The 23,331-nt window shown below is 32.9% G+C and overlaps 1 protein-coding gene across 6 annotated transcripts in view; it reads right to left on the reverse strand.

Annotated features, from left to right (window-relative positions):
- PPIP5K2 (diphosphoinositol pentakisphosphate kinase 2) overlaps window positions 1–23,331 on the reverse strand; it is a 77,716-nt gene that overhangs the window by 20,066 nt on the left and 34,319 nt on the right. For all 6 annotated transcript variants that reach the window (XM_021713725.1, XM_021713723.1, XM_021713721.1 and 3 more), the window contains exons 17-22: window positions 19,677–19,818; window positions 18,694–18,917; window positions 7,335–7,462; window positions 6,626–6,740; window positions 3,690–3,797; window positions 3,493–3,609 (exon numbers count right to left, since the gene is read on the reverse strand). In XM_021713725.1, coding sequence (XP_021569400.1) covers window positions 3,493–3,609; window positions 3,690–3,797; window positions 6,626–6,740; window positions 7,335–7,462; window positions 18,694–18,917; window positions 19,677–19,818 — 834 coding nt within the window. The remainder of the gene's footprint in view (window positions 1–3,492; window positions 3,610–3,689; window positions 3,798–6,625; window positions 6,741–7,334; window positions 7,463–18,693; window positions 18,918–19,676; window positions 19,819–23,331) is intronic.

Here is a 23,331-nt window from a genome sequence, read left to right on the forward strand (position 1 = left end):
CACTCTATGGAGAAATTAAGCAGTCAAGTGACCATAAAAGACCATATATAATAAAATGTATAAACAAATTTCAACAAATGTAAAAATAAACAGCAATAATAAATGATAGTAGAAAGAGTAGAGATCAGTTTTGTTATAAAAGAATGTCATCCGCTTGAGCACAAACTACAACAGTACTTGAATTTTTAAATTTTAGAAGATTTAAATTTACTCCAAATATTTCAATAAATGTGATACTTGCATAGGAAACAGCAATCTTTCAATGACCAACTAAATATTTACTGAGTGTGTACCATGTGCCATGAAACATACTAGGTCACAAATGAACAAGATATAGTCCCAGATTACAAGATTCTCACAGCAGAGCATAGGAAACAGACACATTAAAAACTTTTGTATCAAATATCCATCCATAATAGAAATGAACACATTGACCCATATTTTAAAGCAGTAAGAATGGACAAACTAAACTAAATACAATTACACTGATACATCCCATAAGCATAATATTGGCTAAAAGAAGACAAGTTGAGGACATAAAAATCCTCATCAAACTAAGGGCTACACCAAATAAAAAGGAAGTTCTTTAACCAGATAAGAGATATCAGGAACAATCATCACAGTTAATGAAAGACATGAGTGACCACTATCACTAAATCCATCCATTTTACTGATATGAACATATACACAAAAAATCCAAATGATTCCATGGGTAAATTATTCAAATAAAAAAATATAGCAAGTTTGCTAGCAATAAAATAATTATACAAAGATGAGTTAAATTTGATATGAATTAAAGAAACAAGGGAGAAAATGACACCAGATAAAAGAAGAGCTATATTAAAGAATAAATCATGGGAAAGGAAAATAAGTAGATATATTTAAACTGACTTGGAAGACATTCTCTTACACATATAACTGCCTCATTAAGAAAATGCATATGCATTCCAGTAGGCCACTATTCTACACAATCAGCATTTAAAGCACTCTAATATTACAATACTAAACAAATATTGACTGTAAATAATAATGACCTGTGGTGATTTAAGATATATTTTCTAAAATACATGACAAGAATAACATAAAAGGTGAGAGAGTAAAAAAAAAAGTTACTGTTTTACGATACTTACATTATCTATTAAGTAACAAAAGTGTTAATTTATATTAGACTTTAATAAGTCAGAAGGTAACCATTAAAAAGATAGTAAAAGAATGTAAGATTACCAGATGCCCTATTAAAGGAGGAAATATTTAACTCAAAAGAAGGCAAGTGAGAGAAAAAAATATAAAATAGTAGGACAAACAGAAAACAAATAGTAGGATGACTTAAGATGACAACAGAAATCTCATATACATCAATAATTATATTATCTACAAACTATAATTAAAATTGATTAGTTTATCAAGTTCTCAAAAGAAGACATACAAGCAGCCAACAGATACATGAAACAATGCTCAGCCTCACTAGTCATCAAAGACATGCAAATTAAACCACACTGAGGTACCATCTAACTCCAGTCAGGATGGTCATCATCTATAACTCAAAAAACAACAGATGCTGAAGAAGATTCAGGGAAAAGGGAGCACCACTACATTGTTGGTGGGAGTGTAAACTAGTACAATCTCTGTGGAAAACAGTTTGGTGATTCTTAAAAGATCTAACCATCGACCTTCCATACAATCCTGAATCCCCCTACTGGGAATATACCTGGAGGAACTCAAATCACTCTATGAAAAAGATACTTGCACACACATTTATTGCAGCACTGTTCACAACACAATAACATGGAACCAACCATCAAAAGAGGACTGGATTAAAAAAATGTGGTACACTACATGATGGAATATTACATAGCCATAAAGAAGGACAAAATTATGAACTTCAGAGCAACTTAGATGGACTTAGAGTCTATAATATTGAGTGATCTATCACAAAAGCAAAGAACTGAGTATCACATGTTCTCATTTATAAGTGGACCTTGAAAAATTATCATAATACTGTAAGATAAGGATTGTTAGAAGTGGGAAACTGCTGGGGGAGGACAGGGGTGTAGGACTGGCAGTAGTGGGATTCTGCTGGGGCGGGGACACACCTCATCAACAAAGGTACCTGAATAATGAACATTTGTGTACTTAACCCTGAATTGTACCCCACATCTTTAAAATTAAAAAAAAAGATGTAAAAAAGATATAATAAAGTTCACTTGACTTGTATTAAACATTTGTATTGAACAAAGAATAGAAAATACATTATTTTCAGGTGTACATGTAGTTTTATAAAAAAATTAACCACATGTAGGCCCATAGGCTGTTCCCAATATATTTCAAATCAATGTAATCATATCAATTATATTCTCTCACAAAAGTGAAACTAAGCTAGAACCTACTAACAAAAACTTATTTGCAAAATTTTTACATTTGGAAATTAAGTAATTAATCTCTAAACCCATGAATCAAAGAAAAATCACATGGAAATCATAAAGTATGTTGAACTGACTGGTAAAACATACTTGCGTGCTGTAGCTAAAGCCATGCTTAGAGGGAAATTTATAGCTCCAAACGCAAATATTAGAAAAAGAAAACTTGAAAATAATCAGTCTGAGTATCCAACAAAATAAGTTAGAGATAGATCAACAAATAAATACAAGGAAAGTAGAAGTAAATAAATAGAAAACATAATATCAGAGATTAATGAAATAAAAGAGACAAATGTACAATAAAGAGGACCAACAAAGCAAATTTTGGGTTCTTTCAAAGACTAAGAAATCATAAATCCTTGCCAAAACTTGTTAAGAAAAAAATGAGAAAAGACCCACAGAAAAGTTACCATGATGAAAAGGGACATCATTACAGAGCTTACAGGTAGTAAAAATATAACATAAGGATATTATGAATTGTATGCCCTAGATTTGAAAATTTAAGACAAAATAGAAAAGTATGACTTACTATAATAGATATGAAAAGACAGAGAAAAACAGAATAGTATTTTATCAATGAAAGAAACTGAATATATGATTTTAAATATTCTCATAATGAAAACTTCATACAGATGACTAATAAACAATGGATTTTAACAAATATTTAAGACAGAAATAACACCAATATTACACAAAATCTTTCAGACACAGAATTTAATCCTTAATACTGTAAGAACTAAAATGCAGTAATTCCTGCTAGGTGATTAGCACCGTGTTTAGCACGGACTAGTCCTCAAGTAAAACAACACAAAAAAACAAAAACAAGTAAAAACTATAGTTACCCATTCTAAACATTGGCCTTATATTCCAAACAATCGAAATAAAAATAAAATTCATAAATATTCTAGTATTCATAAAAATGTTGTCTTCCCAAATCATACTTTAAGATATTTAATCCATTTTTCTACTTAATTATTGAAATAAAAATTATTTATAGTACATAACAAGTCTTTAAAAAGCGTCATAAAAATCCCCAAATGTAGTAACCAAGCACTGAGAGGTCGATCTTCATTACCTCTCTGGAAGCTGGTCTATATCCATAGCCAGATGGTAAATTTTTGTCTTCTTCACAGCCTTTTGCTCCTGGGCTAAAGTGTAATTCAACATGAAAGCGTTCCTCTGAGGAAAGATCCTAAAAATTAGGACAGAAGATGAAAAACTTAAAGCTATGTATTTATGTCTGGTAAAACACAAGCCAAGAGCTTTGTTTACCTTGTTAGGATCCTCATAAAGCATGATAACAATCTGTGTCATGTAGTTGAGTTCACTGACTACAGTTAAATAATCCATAGCTCGTTTCCACTGTTCATCTTTTGATTCCTGAACAAAATGTATACATGGTTAAGTATTTTCTCCTACTGCATTACTTGAAAGTTACTTTATTGTCACTATGGTAGTTTGTTTAATCCAGAATGATACTACACAAATAAGATGAATACTCATTATATGCACATTATTTCAGAATCAACTCTGCTGTATTTTAAAGCCTTAAGCTATTTAAGTCTGTTTAAGTAAACTATTTTTAAAAATCTCCTCCCAGTACAGATTTGAGTATCCCTTATCTGAAAATCCAAAATCCAAAATATTTTGAGCACTGACATGCCATTCAAAGGGAATGCTCATTGAAGAGCACTTCAGATTTCAAATTTTCAGATTAGAGATGCTATATACTTGCTAATATAATGCAAATATTCCAAAATCCAAGTAATTCTGAAACACTTCTGGTCCAAACATTTCAGACAAAGGATATTCAATCTGTATTAGAAATTCTAGTGGTAACTTAAAAAACAAACAAACAAAAAAACAGCTTATACAAAATGAAGAATAAAGAATCTCTTGAAATGATACCCAATACTGAATTCTGAGGGTAAGATATAGTTTGTAACCTTGTAAGCCCAAAAGTACATAGTATAGTATCATGTTACATATCCTTAGAATACTATCCTATAAGAATAGTGCTATTTTTCCCCATCATATAGTCTATGCATGTGATATATATCTATCAGTAAATATCCCTTATTAAACTGCAATGATATTAAAAAATCAGTAGGAGGAGGCATATATAAATCCTATTGTTCATACCATCACCTCCATTTTCATTTAGAAAATCATTGATATTTTAAACATGCAATCATAGAGTATGAGATCTGAAAGGAATCTTAGAGAACATGTAATATGAGCATGCAAAGAAGAAAACTCTATCTGAAAAGGCACAAAGTCTAAAGTTACTCAGACCATATGCATAGCACAGATAAATTTCCTTCATCATATGTTATAAATATTACAAATATATAAAAGAATTCAATGCTTTTTTGTATATAATAAGAGTATACAATATTTTGAACTTCAATATAGAATGTGACTTGTTTTTAAAAATATACATTAAGACCACATGCTGATTGTGTTTTTTTTAAACTCAGTAAATTTAAAATATTTTTTAGACAAACAATTCTCTGTGTGTGTATATTTATGTTTAGACTGTGATATATGCAAAGGTTTTTTTTTAAATGATAAGAAAAAACACGAATTAGCATAGTATTACTGGATTTCACTAGATGTGAATTAATGTAAATGAGTTTAAATTAAATACTGAAAATTTTCATTAGGTGATTACCTCAATTAGACTTTGTGATACTACATTATTAAGAACACCATCTAATATCTAATTCAGTGTTGCAGTTACAGATTTTGTTAAGTCTGCTCTAATAAATAGAGACATTTAAATAATATTTAGTAGTAATTTTCAGAGCATAATTAGTATGTAAGATGCCACAAATTTTTTTTAAAATTCAGGTTCATTATACATAGTCCCTGAAATCTTGTTTATAATCTTATTTCCTTAACAAATTAAAAAAAAATAAACTATGGACAGATTTTTTTACCCAGTTCATTCTGAATAATCAAAAATTATAACTGAATATATAGTGAACAAAGTTTTCAGTATATTACTTTCAGATTCTTTTAAGGATAATTAAAAATAGGAATAATGAAAACAACATCATTTGGTACAGACTTTAATTTTCACTTTGGTAAATACATGTAATTACTTTTCCTCCTGGAGGCACCAATTTTTTAAAAAGTATGTAAGAAATCAAAATTGAACTTTTTTTAAAGATTATTTTGTGTACAGATGTGCACAGATGTGTATAACAGTATGTACACAAAAAATAAAGGCAAATTCTTATCGTTTTGCTACTTTAGAGATAGCTGATTTAGATGAGACCCTAGATTTCAAGTTTATGCTATAACAGGATAAGACTGGAGGGGATGGCACTAAGGGAGAAGTCAAGTAAATTTTGTATGCAGGAGTATAAATTATTGTGGCCAGTGGGCATTATTGTGATAGATTATATTTTCCAAAGACGGGTGCCACATATATTCAATCCTACATACTCTTCTGACAATGGCACTCCACTCATCTAGTTATGGGGGTTATTTTTCCTCCCTTTGAACCTGGATGGACCTCCTCTATGACTGCCTTAACCAAAAGAGCTCAGCAGAAGTGACTTCAGAAGTTAGGCCATAGAAATATCATGCACTTGTACCTTGCTCTCTGAGGTCACATAAAGAGGACAGATATAGATGTTATGGTCAATAACCCCAGCTGAGCTCTAAGTTGACAAGAAACTTTGAAGCACATGAAAGAAAATCTTTGAGATGATTTGAGTCTTGACCACTGACTGCAACCTCTTAAGACCCTAAGTGAAAACTGCCTAGTTGAGTCCAGTCAATCCTCTGAATTTTGAGAAATAAAAATGAAATGACTGGTTGTTTTAAATCAGTAAGTCTTGGTATGTCATTATATGTAAGAGTAGATAAGAGGCACAGTGTTTAAGCAAAGACCAAGTCCTGTCAATTTTGACCTCTAAATGACTCAAATTCATCAGCTTCTTTTGATCAACCGCCACTAGTCTATAACATCACCTATCATGTTATTGTTTGCTTACATGGATTTTCTGTGAAGAGAACATGTCTTTATCCCCAAAATCTAGCAGTGTTTGGTATATAGTAATCCCTTGAAAAATGACCGTAAATAGTAAAAATTAATGATGATTTACTAAAATTACACACAAAAAGTAGCAGAGATAATTATTTGATTATAAATTCAAGGCAACATATTTGTAGGCTGAATAACCTATTCTACTTACATTGCATAAGGCACCATAGCGAAGAATGGATAGTAAAGAATGTACATGACTTTCACTAGTAAAATATAATCTAGTGCGGACATGACGTTCAGGAGACAAAACACCTCTGGAATACCTAAAGTTAGAAGCAGACAGTGTTAAAACATAAACATATAATAAAAAATTTACTATGTATTGAAATTATTTTATGAAACTGAATTTAATCTTACTAGAAGTGGAAGATAATAATAAGTAAATAGATCACTCATCCAACACAATTGAAGAGTTATTGTAACTCCTCTTAACATACATTTTTCTAATATGAGACTAACTGGTACTAACTAGGACCTCTGAGAGTAGTCAAAAACAAAGAAACTTTATATTAGTCACATTCACAGTAAATAGGTTATTTTAGGTTTTCTGGTAGCAATTATAGAGGTCAAAGCTTATAGAGGTTCACAGACAATAGTACTGCTGAATGGGGCACCCTTTAATGATCCCACATGAATAATGCTACATGCCTCCTTCTCCCCATTCACTTTGGTGTTCTCTAAATTGGAGCCTAAAAAAACCTTGGTTGAACGATAGCTAATGGGAATTCCTAGGTCATCCTATTTCCTCAGTATGCCAATGATACTGCTGACTTCATAGTAAGTTCAAAAGGTAATTTACATTTGAAGTATGTAAACAGAGGTGCCTAGAGATCTAAATGACCAATACAGTTTCTTACACAGGATGGAGTTTATTTACAGTGTCATCATCTTGTGTCCTCTGAAGGTCTGAGCGAATTTTTCTAACTAGAGGAGTACAGTAGCCTTTGGCAATCTCCAGTTTTTCAGCTTTAGTTATACCATATTCCTGAGAAGAAAGCACATGATATTAGAAAAAAGGTATAATGAGAAAGACGTCTAACAAATATATTACTGAATTAAAGAATTCTAGTGACAAATATTTTATCAAGTCTTTTTTGAACATTAGACAACTCTCACTTTGCATTTCCTGTAACTGCCAATGTACAATTCCCAAACTATTAAGTATAATTGGAAGGATTTTGTGGTAAAATAGAAAAAGCAAGTAATTCCTAAGAGAAGAGAATGAATGGATGAACACAATCTTTATAAATAGTATTGAACTCAATCAGGTTTTAAATGTAAAAACAACCATAAAAGAAACATGGATTAAGGCCACAAATACTAAAGCATGGAATAAATAGGCTATAAACATATGGGAAAAAAACCTTAAGGTTTTTGTCTTTCCAAATATCAAAGATTAAAAAGGCTAACACATTCTTCTAAAAAAAGAAAATCCTTTTGCCAATATTTTAAAAGTTTTAACCAGTGGTGAGTAAAGATTACATAAAGTTATCAAATTTAATTACTTCTATAATCACTATGAGTTGATTAGATTTATAAAGAATTAGCACAATGTGAAGTGTCATGAAAACACAGTAATTGTAAGAGTAATTGCAAAGAAAATTACAGTTCAAAGTGGTAGATTAGAAAATGACCTTGTATGAGAAAAAGAAAAATCAGTGATGTATATGTGGATGGGAAGAAGGGGAGAAAGGAAAGAGATGAAAGTGGGGAAAAGGGGAAGAAAGAAAGGAGAATACGGGAGACGGAAGAAACACACATATTCTCTCTTTCCAAGTTCATTCTGGGATATCTCAGTTTAAAGCCTGCTTCCTGCTTACAGATACCTCCAAAAGATTTACATGAAATAACATTGGTATAGATAACGGATCTCAAAACTGCCTAATTTAAAAAATGCTGATTGATTACAAATGAACCTCTGAAAATGGAACTTCTTAGGGTCATTTACCCTGAACTAAAGCTAAGTTGGATCAATAATCTTGCCAATATAGATGATTGTGATATGGATACACAAAAGGGATATATATGCAATTGTGGATGTATGTATAAACAAAAGAAAAATGTTAAAATTTAAAACTTGGCCAGGCGTGGTGGTTCAAGCCTATAATCCCAGTACTTTGGGAGGCTTAGGTGAGGGGATTACCTGAGCCCAAGGGTTCGAGAATAGCCTGGGCAACTTGGCAAGACCTCATCTCTACAATAAATCAAAAAATGCGCCAGGCGTGGTAGCGTGTGCCTGTAGTTCCGGCTACTTGGAAGGCTGAGGAAGAAGCCTGTGTCCTGCAGGTTGATGCTGGGGTGACCATGAGCGTGCGTGCCACTGCACTCCAGCCTGGGCGATGGAGTGAGATTCAAACTCAAAAAAATAAAATAAAATAAAACTCATCAGAATTTTTTTTTTAATTTGTTATTAGCAAGATGTAAGGAAACAGGCATTTTCATACACTGCTAGTCCTGGTTATAAAAAAAAAAAAAGGTTAAGGATTTCTGGAGCTACAGAAATAGTCTTGAGTACATGAGGAGACATGTGTAAAGAGAATTTTAAAAAATTAAAATAATCTAGATTTCCAAATGCATGTTGGTTAAATAAATTTTCTTACATTCACACCATTCAGTCATTAGGAATAATAATGTATACATAGCTTTACCGGTGTGGAAAGAAGTTCTTGACACAAAATGAAGGAAAACAAACTAGGTTGTAAAAGAGTATACTTTTTCTGATTCCATTTTGGTAAAGAATATATTTGCTACATATATGCATTTAGGAAAAAAAATTTAGGGAAGGAGGCCTTTAAGAATATTCCAGTCCTAACTCCTACAGGCTGAGGCAAAAGGATCCATTCAGCTCAGAAGTGCAAGGTTACAATAAGCTATGATCACCACCACTGCACTCCAGTCTAGGCATCAGAGTGAGACTTTATCTGAAAAAAAAAAGAAGAAGAAGACTATTCTAAAAATATCAATATGCTTTTTTTCATTGGTAATGTTATAGTGATTTTTTTAAACTGCCTTTTCTAGTTTTACAATGAAGATATATTACTTTTGTAATGAAGAAATCTTTTTCTTGAAAAGTGACATATTTTGATAATCTGTCACCATCAACTAGAACCAACTAACTATTAGATATTCACGTTATCACATGTAATTACAATTATCTCTGCCACAAATAAAACTGATTAACCAGGTGAAGCTATTTAAAGACCTACTATCATGATTTCAATGAGAATGTTTGGACTTAATATGGCAAATGTTACTATAAACAATCCCTTACATTTCATAATCCACAGAAAACCAAAGAAATCATCTTCAAATTTCAATAAATATGTGTCCTCTCAATTAAGGTAAGTTTAATATTAAATTTGGTCTTTAAATGTTCTCATCTACCACTATACCATCGTGACTATTTTAAAGTATCATTTTTAAACCAATGTCCCAATTTTCTGAATATTGAGCCTGGTTAAAAAGTGAAATGTAGTTTGTATTGTAGCATAAATACCTATCAAAAATTGTCTAACTGTAAAAATAGTTAAAAGAATCAGACCATATTTATCATTTAAGTTTAGATAATTCAGAAAGCATAGAAATAAAAATCAATTCAATGCAAGAGCAGAAACTGGTTTTTTTAAAGCAATAGTATCACTTTCAGGTACACCAGAAGGTATACACATTTTTCTTGCACAGATAGTGATATGCTGTTAGTCGACTTTAGTTTATTCTAAACAAGTTAAAATTTTGTATTATTTGACTGAGTCATCAAGTTTTGAAGACTGAAATATTCCTTATTTACTTGAGAACTATATATGCAAATTTTCACTTTTTCCCATTACAAACTTCATTTTATTATAAATTAGCACTACAAATGTTTATACTTTTTAATTATCTTTTCAGTGATTGAAAATACATGCATAGTTTTTGGATTTATATTCCAAGTTCATAGTTCTGTTTATAGTTTTTGGACTTATGAGGGCTTAAGTAGCGAAGTAAGATAATATTTACTGAATTGAATTCAGCACCCCATAAAAATAAGATGAAATCCCAAGTTTCTGCTAGAATAAGAACTGTTAAACCAAAAAACAGGGAAATAAACCTAAGTTATCCCCTTCTCAATTGAGGAAATAATCTCAGGATTCCAAGGAAGCATATAAAAAAGACATCTGCCTTTAAACTTATGAATTTACAAAATTTAGTTATGAATTTATCAATACAGGACTGATTCCTGTAAGTTTAGGTATAATTTTTTTATGGAGAGTTTCAAAATTAAATAACTTATCCAAGAAAAATAATTTGAAAGTTGTCTTCAAATAAATTCTCAGACTGCTGTGAAAATCTAACCTAATTACAACAAAGAGAATTACTGTAATAGACTGAAAACAGTTAAGCTTGAAGAATTACTGAGATGCAAATGACGGCTCAACTCTTTAATAACCATACTAATCTTTAGAGCTTCTTCTAATTACAATATTTTAAAAACTTCATCACAAGGACATGTTGAGAAATTTTCTCAACTATATAAACAATATACCTGAAGTGCATGTATGAGGGGGAACCAAAAAAACCTGGAATATATTTTTTGGAGGACAGGCCCCTTGTAGTACAGGCTTCCCTTACTAGGAAAGCATTTTAGTAACCCATCGGCATCAGTGTACCAGCTAGCATTGTTGTGAAAAGCTGCTTGAGGCTTTTCTTGGAGAATCTTTCGGTGCATTTGCCCATTTCATGATGGGTGATTTATGATCACACCTGCCCATACCAAGCAGCTTTTGACCAAAAATGGCATGACCCTCATGCCCCACCCTTCTTATTCGCCCCATCTTGACATGAGCGATTTTTTTTGTTTCACAGATTAAAAAAGTCCTCTGAGGGAAACGTTTTGCTGATGTGGAAGAAGTGAAACAAAAAACAACAGCAGAAGAACTAAAAGCCACAAAAATTGGAGTTCAAAACCGTTTTGAGCCGTGTAAAAAAGCATCCCAATAGGTGTACTGCCTCAAATGGAGAGTACTTTGAAGGTGACTGAAGTTTTAAACATGTAAGAATACACAATTTGTATAAATTTTTATTTATTTTGGGTTCCCCCTTGTATCATGTAAGCAAGAGAAATGATCATGTAAAATCTCATTAACATTTGAGTTTTCTTTTGGACCCAATTTTTCATTCCCAATTTTAAAATGTCTAGTGTATATAACAGGAAAAAGTAGTGGGGTGAGATTAAATAAGCCATGTAATGGTACAGACTTCATTATGCTGAACAATTAGACAAAGCATTATTCATTTAGCCTCTGAATAGGTGATACATCTAGATATATTGAAAAATACCCCTTGACAAATACATATAGTCTCTGTAAATTTTTTAAAAGGTCATAATACTTACAGTTAGTGGCAAAAATAATAACTTTTAAATAATTTGCGTTGAAGAACAGAGACAACTAAAACATTGAGCTAACCTAATGTCAAAGCAACACATATCAATGAAAAAAATCAGGATCTTATTTATACTTTTAAAGCAAACTCTCATTTTTTTTTTTTTTTTTGAGTTGGAGTCTTACTCTGTTGCCCAGACTGGAGTGCAGTGGCCGCTCCCGGCCACTGCAGCCTCGCCTGCTGGGTTCCGGCGATCCTTCTGCCTCAGCCTTCCAAGTAGCTGGAACTACAGGCGTGCGCTATCATGCCCAGCTAACTTTTGATTTATTGTAGAGATGAGGTCTCGCCAAGTTGCCCAGGCGGGTCTCGAACCCGCGGGCTCAGGCAATCCACTCACCTCAGCCTCCCAAAAGCGCGGGAGCAAACTCTAATTCTTTATCTGAATTACCAGTGATCATTCTTCTTGAAATTTTGAATACCAAAAGTCTGAATGAATTCTGTATTTTGAATTTCATAAAAGATAGATGCTGATTTAGGTAATTAGTGAGGACACAATCAAGTCAGCAGCTCAATGATTATAATCATCAAGTATCTTATGTTATAAAAATAAAACCATTCATTCTACAAAATAAAACTTCCCTTTAGAGAATAAAATGTATCGGTTTCATTTGGTAAACAAAAGAAACTGTCAGAGTCCTGTTTTCTAAGTCCAAGTTTCTTAAAGTAAAGGCATAAAGACAAAATCTTGAAGCCGGAAATATTTTTTATCCTCTGTTAAAAAGGACTTATGTTTGCAAATCACTGATTTATAGACTATTCCTAAAACTGTATATATTATATATCTGGGCAAACAAATATATAGTCTTCTCTCATGCTGAAGGGATAAGCTAATCTTTAACAGGTACACAAATACCTATAGATATGTTGTACACTGCCTGGATTCCCAGTTTTTCACAATCTGTAGTTTTTCCTGCACCGTCTGTGAATATTAGGAAAGGGACAATAACATTATTTTAACCATTTTTATAAGTGGGCATTTTTAAGTGAGGATATTTGAACTTCTGTACACAATCTTTGTTCTTTTTCATAATTTCATTTTTTCCTGTTTTTTAACTTTGTTTATTTAGCTCACAGTTGAAATATCTCATCTACCCTAACCTCCTCTTGACAATATCCAACTCATCTTTTAGTAATAGAGTTGAAAAATGCCCAAAAACAGCACCTGGAACTTTTTTCTTCTAACATATTTCTGTTCTCCACGTGCTTTGCCACTTGCCCATTTATTACCAAGCTAATTCTCCACTTAACTGCATTTTTATTTGTTTGAATTGTTGTTATACCTTTATTTTTATTTTCCTATAATGAAAAGACCCATTTCTCCCAAAAGAATAACTACTTATATATTGATTTCTAAACATTATTTTCTTTTTTTTTTTTTTTTGATTTGGAGTTTCACTCCATCGCTCAGGCTGGAGTGCAGTGGCACACTCATGGCCACCCCAGCATCGACCCGTTGGGCTCCAGCGAGCCTTCAGCCTCAGTCTTCCAAATAGCCAGAACTACAGGCTCATGCTACCACAACTGGCTAATTTTTTATTTATTGTAGAGATGAGGTCTTGCTAAGTTGCCTGGGCTGGTCTTGAACCCCTGAACTCAGGCAATCCACTTGCCTCAGCCTCCCAAAGTGCTGGGATTACAGGCTGAGTCACTGAGCCCGGTCTATACATTATGTTCAAAATATTCTCAAACATTAAGTAAAAAGACTTGCAAAAAAATTTTAAACAAGGCTACAACTTCCTTTTTCTCCCACTCCCCATATATTTCTATACAAAGATGAGAGATACACAATAGGTGTCCAATAAATACTTAAGTGATTTATATTGGTTCCATTGTTTTGTTGTTAGCATATTATTATTCTTTTTGAGTATTAATTCTTAAATTTTAAAAGTCACTACATTCTTAGGACAGTGGAACTATTATGCATGATACTATAATGACAGATAAATGTCATTATAAATTTATCCAAGCCCTTATGTACAACACCAAGAGTGAACCCTAATATAAACTATGGACTCCGAGTGATGTGTCAGTGTAGGTTCATCAGTTGTAACTAGTGGTGGGATATATTCATAATGGAGAGATACCATGTGTACATGGAGGCAGGGGATATATGGGAAATTTTGTAACTTTGGTTCAATTTTTTTGTAAACCTAATACAGCACTAATAAAGTCTACCAAAAAAACACTATAGTCATAATATTAGAAAATCAATTAATAATTAAATAACCAATAAAAAGCTTGAAATATAGATCCATAATTACCCAACTCCCTTTTTTTTAAATTTTGAGACAGGGTTTTCTTCTGTTGTCCAGGCTGGAGTGCAGTGGCATGATCACAGCTCACTGCAGCCTCTTATTCCTAGGTTCATGGGATCTCCTTGCCTCAGTCTCCAGAGTAGCTGGGACAACAGGCAAATGCCACCATGCTTGGCTAAATTTTTTTAAAAATTTTTTGTAGAGACAGGATTTCAGTATGTTGCCCAGGCTGTTCTCAAACTCCCGGCCTCAAGTGATCCTCCCATCTAGGCCTCCAAAATGCTGAATTTCAAGTACAAGCCACCTTGCACAGTCCTAAGCTTCATTAGTGATGACGAATTAAAATCCTTTCCAGACATTTAATTCCTAAGAGTGTATGCCGTCTCCAGACCAGCTCAAGAGACGCTTAAGAAGGTATTAAGCACAGAAGAAAGAAAAAAAAGAACCACCACGTGCCTCCCAAGAATGCAAGAAAATAAAGAACCAATAAACCATGCATCATGATTGCAAGAATGAAAACACACACATATATCAACCTGAAGAATCAAAAGAAAACCAACAAACAAATAAACAAACAACAACAAACTCTATAAGAGCCCCATGACAGCGATAAACTCTCACATTTCAATAATCAGTCTGAATATAAATGGACTAAATGCACCAATAAAAAGGTACAGAATGGAAAACTGGATTAAAAAAACATGATGAAACAATATACTGTCTTCGGGAGACACATCTCACCAGAAACGACACTCACAACTCAAAGTTAGAGGATGAAAAACAAATTTTCAGGCAAATGGAACACAACAGAAAACAGGAGTTGCAATCTTGGTATCAAGCAAAATAATCTTAAGCTACTGAAAATTTAAAAAGATACAGAAGGACACTACACAATGATAAAAGGTTCAATTCATCAACAAGAAATATCCAACTCCAAAATATATGCACCCAACATAGGAGCACCAGCTTTTACAAAGCAGCTACTAGGTAAACTAAAAAAAGATGTTGACTCTAACACTATCATAGCTGGGAACTCAAATACCCTATAGAATCTCAACTTGACAGTTGACCAAATGGACTTACTAGATACCTAGAGAACACTCCAGCCAACAATCACGGATTATACATTCTACTCATCACTACATGGAACGTACTCCAAGATTGACCAAATCTTCGACCATAAGTCAAGTAAAAACAGATTTCATAATAGTGAAATACTGCCATGTACCTTCTCAGACCACAGTGGAATAAAAATAAATATCAGCACCAGTAAGTTTCCCTCTAAACCCAGAAAGACAAGGATACTAAACAGCACGATGCTGAACAACTCCTGGGTCATCACAGAAATCAAAGAAGAAATTAAAAGTTTCCTGGAAACAAATGAAAACAAAGAAACAGCTTATACCAAAACCTCTGGAATGACATGAAAGCAGTGCTGAGAGGAGAATTCATATCTCTATGAACATGAAGAATATGGAAAGATCACACGTTAAGAGCCTAACAAGTCACCTAAGGGAGCTAAGAAAACATGATGATCAAAACCATAACTTCAGCAGACTAATCCAGATCACTGAAATAAAAGGAAAAATAGGGACACAGAAGACAAAAATATCATAGAAAATAAAAAAAATCAATGAAGCAAAAAGTTGGTTCTTTGAAAGAATAAACAAGACTGATGAACCCCCTAGCCAGAATGACCAAGAAAAAGAGTGAAAAAGCCCAAATAAACACAAACAGAAATGCAAAAGATCAAGTCACAACTGACCCTGAAGAAATACAAAATATTATCAGAAATTACTATGTACACTTATACAGAAACAGACTAGATAACCTAAATGCAATGGAAGGCTTCATGACATCAAACAACCTCCCAAGGTTGAAACAGGAAGATGACACTCTAAATAGACCAATAATCACCCAGGAAATTGACATGGTCATAAGAAAACTACCCATAAAAAAAGCCCTGGAGATGGCTACCCAGCAGAATTCTACAAAACATACAAGGAGGACCTGATACCAATCCTATTTAAAGTATTCTAGGCAATTGAGAAAGACAAAATTCTCCCCAAATCATTTTATGAAGCTAACATCACATTGATACCCAAACCGGTAATGATCCAACAAAGAAGGAAACCTACAGGCCAATATCCTTGATGAACATAGATGCTAAAATTCTCAACAAGATTCTAGCAAACTGGACCCAACAACACATCTCAAAAATCATCCACAATGACCAAGTAGGCTTCATCCCCAGGATGCATAGCTGGTTAAACATCCACAAGATCATAAATGTAATTAAACACATCAACAGAATCACATGATTATATCATTAGACGCAGAAAAAGTTTTGATAAAATCTAGCATCTCTTCTTGATTAAAAACCTTTGAACACCAAGGCATAGATGGACCATAATTCAAAATAGTAAGAGCCATCTATGATAAACCCATAGCCAACATACTGCTAAACAGAAATTGGAAACATTGCCCCTGAAAACTGGAACAAGACAAGGCTGCCCAATCTCACCCTTCCGGTTCAACATAGTGTTGGAAGTCCTAGCTAGAGCAATCAGACAAGAGAAGGAAATCAATGATATTCAAATAGGAAAGGAGGAAGTTGTTATCTCTCTTTGAGGATGACATGATCCAATACTTCGAAACGCCAAGATAATCTGTCAAAAACTTCCTTACAGTGATAAAGGATTTTGGTAAAGTCTCAGGGTATAAAATAAATGTGCAAAAGACAGTTGCATTACTATACACCCACATTAAACAGACAGAAACTCAAATAAAAAGCACAATCTCATTCATAATAGCCAAGAGAAAATGAAATACATTGGCACCTTCCTAACCAGAGAAGGAAAGAACCTTTACAATGAAAACTACAAAACACTGCTCAAAGGAATCCAAGAAAACACAAACAAATGGAAAAATATTCCATGATCAGAGACTGGGAGAATTAACATTGTTAAGATGTCTATCCTACCAAATGCAATCTACAGACTTAATGCAGTACCCATTAAATTACCAGCATCATTCTTCTCAGACCTGGAAACAATACAGAAACTCATATGGAAACATAAACGACCACAAATAGCCAAAACAATCCTTAGCAAAAGAAACAAAGCAGGAGGCATCATATTTCCAAACTTCAAATGCTACTATAAAGTTACAATAATCAAAACAGCCTGGTATTGATACAAGAACAGGCATATAGCCCAACAGAAGAAGACAGAGATTCTAGAAGTAAAACCTCAATTTCTCAACCAACTCATCTTTGACAAAGTCTCCACCAACAACCAATGGGGAATGGAGAACCTATTCAGTAAATGGTGCTGGGGAAACTGGCTGACTACATGTTCAGAAGACTGAAACAGGATCCCTAGGTATCACCATACACAAAATTCAATTCTAAGTGGATCAAAGACCTAAATGTAAAATCTCAAACTATAAGACCTTAGAAAATGCAGGAGACACCCTTACAGAAATAGGAATAGACAACCAATTCCTGATCAAAACCCAAAATGCCCATGCCATAAGAGTGGGACCTCATCAAACTGAAAAGCTTCTGCAAAGCAAAGGAAACCATTAAGAGAGTGGGTAGACAGCCCACAGAATGCAAAAAATTATTTTCCAACTATAGATCTGATAAAGGCCTAACATTCATGATCTACAAGGAAAAAAACAAACAATCCTATTAAAAAATAGGCACAAGATATGAATAGACACTTGTCAGAAGAACAGGAGTAGCCAACATATATATGAAAAAATGCTCAGCCTCACTAATCATCAAAGAAATGCAAATTAAAACCACACTGAGATACCACCTAACAGGATGGCCACCATCAATAACGCCAAACAACAGATGCTGGAGAGGAGGTGGGGAAAAGGGAACACTTCTACACTGTTGGGGGAATGAATGCAAACTAGTACAACCTCTGTGGAAAACAGTGTGGCGATTTCTCAAAGATCTAAAAATCGACCTTCCATATGATCTAGTAATCCCCCTTCTGGGAATATACCCAGAGGAACTCAAATCATTCTATAAAAAAGATACCTGCACACATATGTTTATTGCAACATTATTCACAATAGCAAAAACATGGAACCAACTGGGCTGCCCATTGAAAGTGGACTGGATAAAGAAAAGCAAAATGATAAACTCTGCAGCAACCTGGATGAACTTAAGAGTCTACAATACTCAGTGATTTATCAGAGAAACAAAGATCTGAGTGCCACATGTACTCACTCATTAGCAGACCCTGAACATTTATCATAATACTATAAGAAAGGGATTGGCAGTAGTGGGACACTGTCCGAGGAGGGGCAGGGGTACATAACATCAGTAAGGGTACCCACACTCCACCTGTAAATGACTACATATGTACCTAACTCTGAATTGTACTCCATTTTTTTTAAAAATAAAAAATAAGAGAAAAATGAATAAATAAATAAAGTTATGGTCTTTTAACCACCAATAGACATTTTTAAAGAACCTAGTTAAAAAATATTATAAGAATATTAATTGCTAAGAATTACTTACCTGAGGGATAACGATATCTGCTAATGCCTTCGAAAGCCTATATAACTCCATTGTGTTTTCTAATTTCAAGGAACCATTATGCTGGACATCATATTTTATACAGTCATATATGTCAGGAATTTTACTAATATCATATCTTCCATTCTTCGTTTTAAAGTCTTTCTCCAACTTGGACCATCTACGTAGCATAAGCTCCAATGTTTCACTATGGTAAAGCTGAATATCTAAAATAACACAGTATATGCAATTTAAAAATCTGATCAAGAATATATATTAAAATGTTGCTACTCAGAAACTTTTTAAAGTGTCAAAGATAAAACTGTAAGAAATTAGGGAATGTTACTATACAGGCATATATTGCTGGCAACCATATATTTTGTAGATTTAAATAAGGTATAAATACTTGGGTGAGATAGAAACTAGGTTTATAAAATCTTTTCCATATATTACAGACTTTAATAACAATACAAAGAAAAGAACAACCACAACAAAAAACTCTTAAACTAATACATTTTCAATTTTGAATTTTAAATGCTATTATTTCTTTTAGATGATAACCGAATAGGCAGACTGATCTTTAGCAAAAAGGAAACTCAGACATTAAAAATGGTTCAAGTACTCCATTTTTACCAGAAAGAAACCCAAGATGCCAAACTCACTTTCAAGCTAGAATCTGGATCACCTTCTTGTTGCTTGCTTCTTCTTCTTATGCTGCCTATTCACTACTTAATTATACAGCAATGCTACATAAAGAGATAATCCAACTAGATTTTTTTTTTGGTCTCTTTCATGCTGTCATGGATAAAAGCAACCATAATTTAGCTATTATTCTTTTGCTAGATATATATTAACTCATACTATACCTATATCTCAAGGAAGGCTTAATTTCTCAAATAAGAATATGGTGGATCATATTTTAAAATGCTTCTAATATTTGAATGGTAACATATTTGTTTATGCTCTAAGAAAAATAAAACATTTACCTGATGATTTGGGATCTTCCATTCGATGTCTGATTTGAGAAGTCAAACTTTGAATCAAGGAATAAACTTTATCACAGGTCTTTACAGGATTTTTAATTAAATGCATTGATTTGATAACAGAAATGCTTCCAGATGGAGTAAGCTACAAATGAGTAAAGAATATATTTTATATCTGGTATGCTTAATTCTCTAAGAGAACAATATACATATACAAAATGTTCCAGAATTTGGAGAATAATTTATTACAAGTTAAAATGATCCCTAAAATATAGTTTACCCCTGAACAACACAGGTTTGAACTGCACAGGTCTACTTATATGCAGGTTTTTTTCAATAAAATTTACACCGAGTGTGTCTGCCTCTCCTACTTCCCCTTCCACCTCCTCCATCCCTGAGACAGCAAAGCCAACCCCTCCTGTTCAGTCTACTCAACATGAAGATGAGAATGAAAACTTTTATGATAATCTATTTCCACTTAATAAACAGTAAATACATTTTTCCTCCTTTTGATTTCCTTAATAATGTTTTCTTTTCCCTAGCTTACTTTATTTCAAGAATAAGCAAAATAATACATATAAGATGCAAAATGAGAGGACTTCAAAAAGCATATGCAAAAATGGAATTAAAAGATAAAAATAAAAAGCTTTATTTCTCAACAAAAGCTCCATCAAGGTCAGACTATTTAGTCCATCCCTAAGACACCGAGGATCCTGGGAACTTAATCATGTCCATGCAGTCTTTTTTTACAATGTAGTCTTTTTTATTAACTGAAAAAAAATGGGTTCCTTAAAAAATTTTTTTAAGATTAGGAAACAAAAAAGTCAGAATGAGTCAAATAAGGATTGTAATATGGACGCCTAATAATTTCCTATCAAAACTCTCACAAAATTGCTCTTGTTTGATGAGAGGACTGAGCAGGAGCACTGTCACAACAGAGGACTCTAATAAAGTTTTCCCAGACAATTTTCTACTAGAGCTTTGGTCTACTGCTTAAAAACAATTTCATAAGAAGCAGATGCTATCACTTTTTTGGCCATCCAGAAAGTCAACAAGCAAAATGCCCTCAGTATCCCAAAAACTACTGCAAGACTTCTACCGTAGCAGGACCACTTCTACCTATTGGTAGCCATTGCTTTGATTGTGCTTTGTCTTCAGGATCACACTGGTAAAGCCATGCTTCATCTTCTGTCATAATTATTCAAAGAAATATTTCAGGATCTTGATTCCACTTGTTTTAAATTTCTATTGCAAACTCTGCTCTTGTCTGCAGCTGATATGGGGACAATGATTTTGGCACTCATAAAGTGGAAAGTTTGCCCTTTTCAGTCCAAATTGTAAGCAAAATCAACTGAGATGTCAGTGATGTTGGCTATTGTTTCTGCTATTAACCATTAGTCCTCTTCAATTAGGACACACACAAGATTAATTTTTTTCCTTGCTAATTGATGAGGATAGTCTGTCACTGCAGGCTTTATCTTCAACATTGTCTCAGTCCTTCTTTAAATGAGTCATCCATTTGTAAACTGCTAAATTCTTTGGGGCATTGTTCCCATAAACTTTTTGCAAAATATTGTCTTCCACTCCAGCTTCACTATAAAACTGTTGTTCTTGCTTCAATTTTAGCAGAAAATTCATGTTTCCCTGACAGGAGCGCTATTCAAACTGATGTCTTATCCTTCTTAGTAGCTTAAACTAGATCTTGTTCAGACATGTTGGTGCAAAAACATTTTTAAAATTCATGTACAGATTTTTCATGCTGCACATTTTCCACGAACTTTTTGAAGACCCCTCATATATGTTCATTGACTTAAGTTATCAGTAAGGATTCCAGTCAACAATAGGCTTAACTTAGTAGCTATGTTTCTGCAGAGTCAAAAGTTATACACAAATTTTCTACTGTGAGGGGGGCCAGTGCCTCTACACTCTTCAAGTGTCAACTGTACAGTAATAAAATCAAGGAGGAAGGTAAAAAACTCAGAATTTCATGTTAAACAAATATTAACCCTTAACTATCATTAGATAATCCACAGAGAAAATTTAACAGAAGTATACTAACTTATGGGATTTGCTGACAATATGCTACCTCGCTTTATATGTGTAAATGTGTATTTAACCATTTCAGATACATTAACGGGTTAAAAACCCTAAGCCTCTATTATTATTATTATCTTTTCCAAATGAAGTACTTAACTGAGGTTAAGTTTCTTGCTCAAAATCAAACCACTAGTATGTAAAGGAGTAGGATTCAAACACAGGTAGTCCGGCTACAGAGCTGATGCTCTTAACCATTATACTATTATGCCTTTGTAATGAGTTTTTTCCACTCAATAAAAGCCATCAATAACATAGTTTTGACACTTTGCTTGGCAGAAATGTAAGAAAATGTAAAGTGAAATTATACTTCTGATTATGAAGAACTAGTAGCTTGAACCAATCTAACTTCTGAAGGTAAGAAAAAGTCCTGGACAAAACTTCTACACTTCTGCTTTAAGACCTCTGAGAATTAACAAAAAAAAGACATAGTAAAAAGAAATAAATTTAAAAGTTCATAAAGAAAAAATGTATGGCCTAGAGTTATTTTATAAATGATTAAACACTAATAAGTTATTAAATATCCATCTAGTATTATTATTTTTCAAGAATTAGAAAAATAACAAATTAAACCAAAAAGTAGAAGAGTTAAATATTAAACCATAAGATAAATTCAATAGAAAACAAGCACATAACTCATAGAACCAACAAATCTTTGAAAGGATTAATAAAAATGACCAATCATGGTGAAACTGATCAAAACAAAAAAGAAGAAAGGTACAATGCTATGAAATAAAATGGGACATCTCTACAGATCCCATATACATTACAAATAAAGAGGACATTATGAACAAACTTTTAGAAGAATGTAACAACAATAATGACATAAACATAACAGAGAAGTACAAAATTATTCTAAAATCTACAATCAAAAACTTTCCCAAAGAGAAAATACTCATAGGATTTATCACAGTATTTACCAATAAATTTTACCAAAAATTTAATGAATTATTTGTGTACAAACTATTCCCCCAAAAGAGCAAACACTCCTGTCTAATTTTGAAACTAGCATAATACTGACACTGAAAGCAAAGAAATAACAAGAATAAAAAAGACCAATCTGACTCATGAACAAAATATTTGCAAACTAAAAGTAGTGATACATAAAAAGGATAACAAATACACAGAAAAGTTGAGCTTATTCTAGGACCAAGGTTAGTTTCACATTCAAAAATTCATACGATGTAACAGATAAAAGAAAATATGAGAAAATTCATTAAGTTGCACCATAAAAGCTCTTAGCAAAATAGCAACATAATGAAATTTCCTTATTTGGAACAGCTATAAAAAAAAATCCACAGATAACTTCATCCTTATTGTACAAGGGTTAAAAGCTTTCCTTTTGAGAACATGGACAAAAAATTGCTACTTCTACTTAATATTATTTTGAGGGTCTTAGTTACTGAAGCAAGGCAAGAAAAATAATTTACAAAAACATAAAGACTGGAAAGAAAGGAAACAAAAATCTGTGGATATGCTTTTAAATAATAAAAAGAAAACTAGATAAATTAGTAGAGTCAATTAATTCAATAAGGTTGATGCATACTTCAATATTAAAAGTAAT

This window comes from Carlito syrichta, unplaced genomic scaffold (assembly GCF_000164805.1).
Source record: "Carlito syrichta isolate Samal-C Ts95f unplaced genomic scaffold, Tarsius_syrichta-2.0.1 Scaffold304700, whole genome shotgun sequence".
Classification (NCBI taxonomy): Eukaryota; Metazoa; Chordata; class Mammalia; order Primates; family Tarsiidae; genus Carlito; species Carlito syrichta.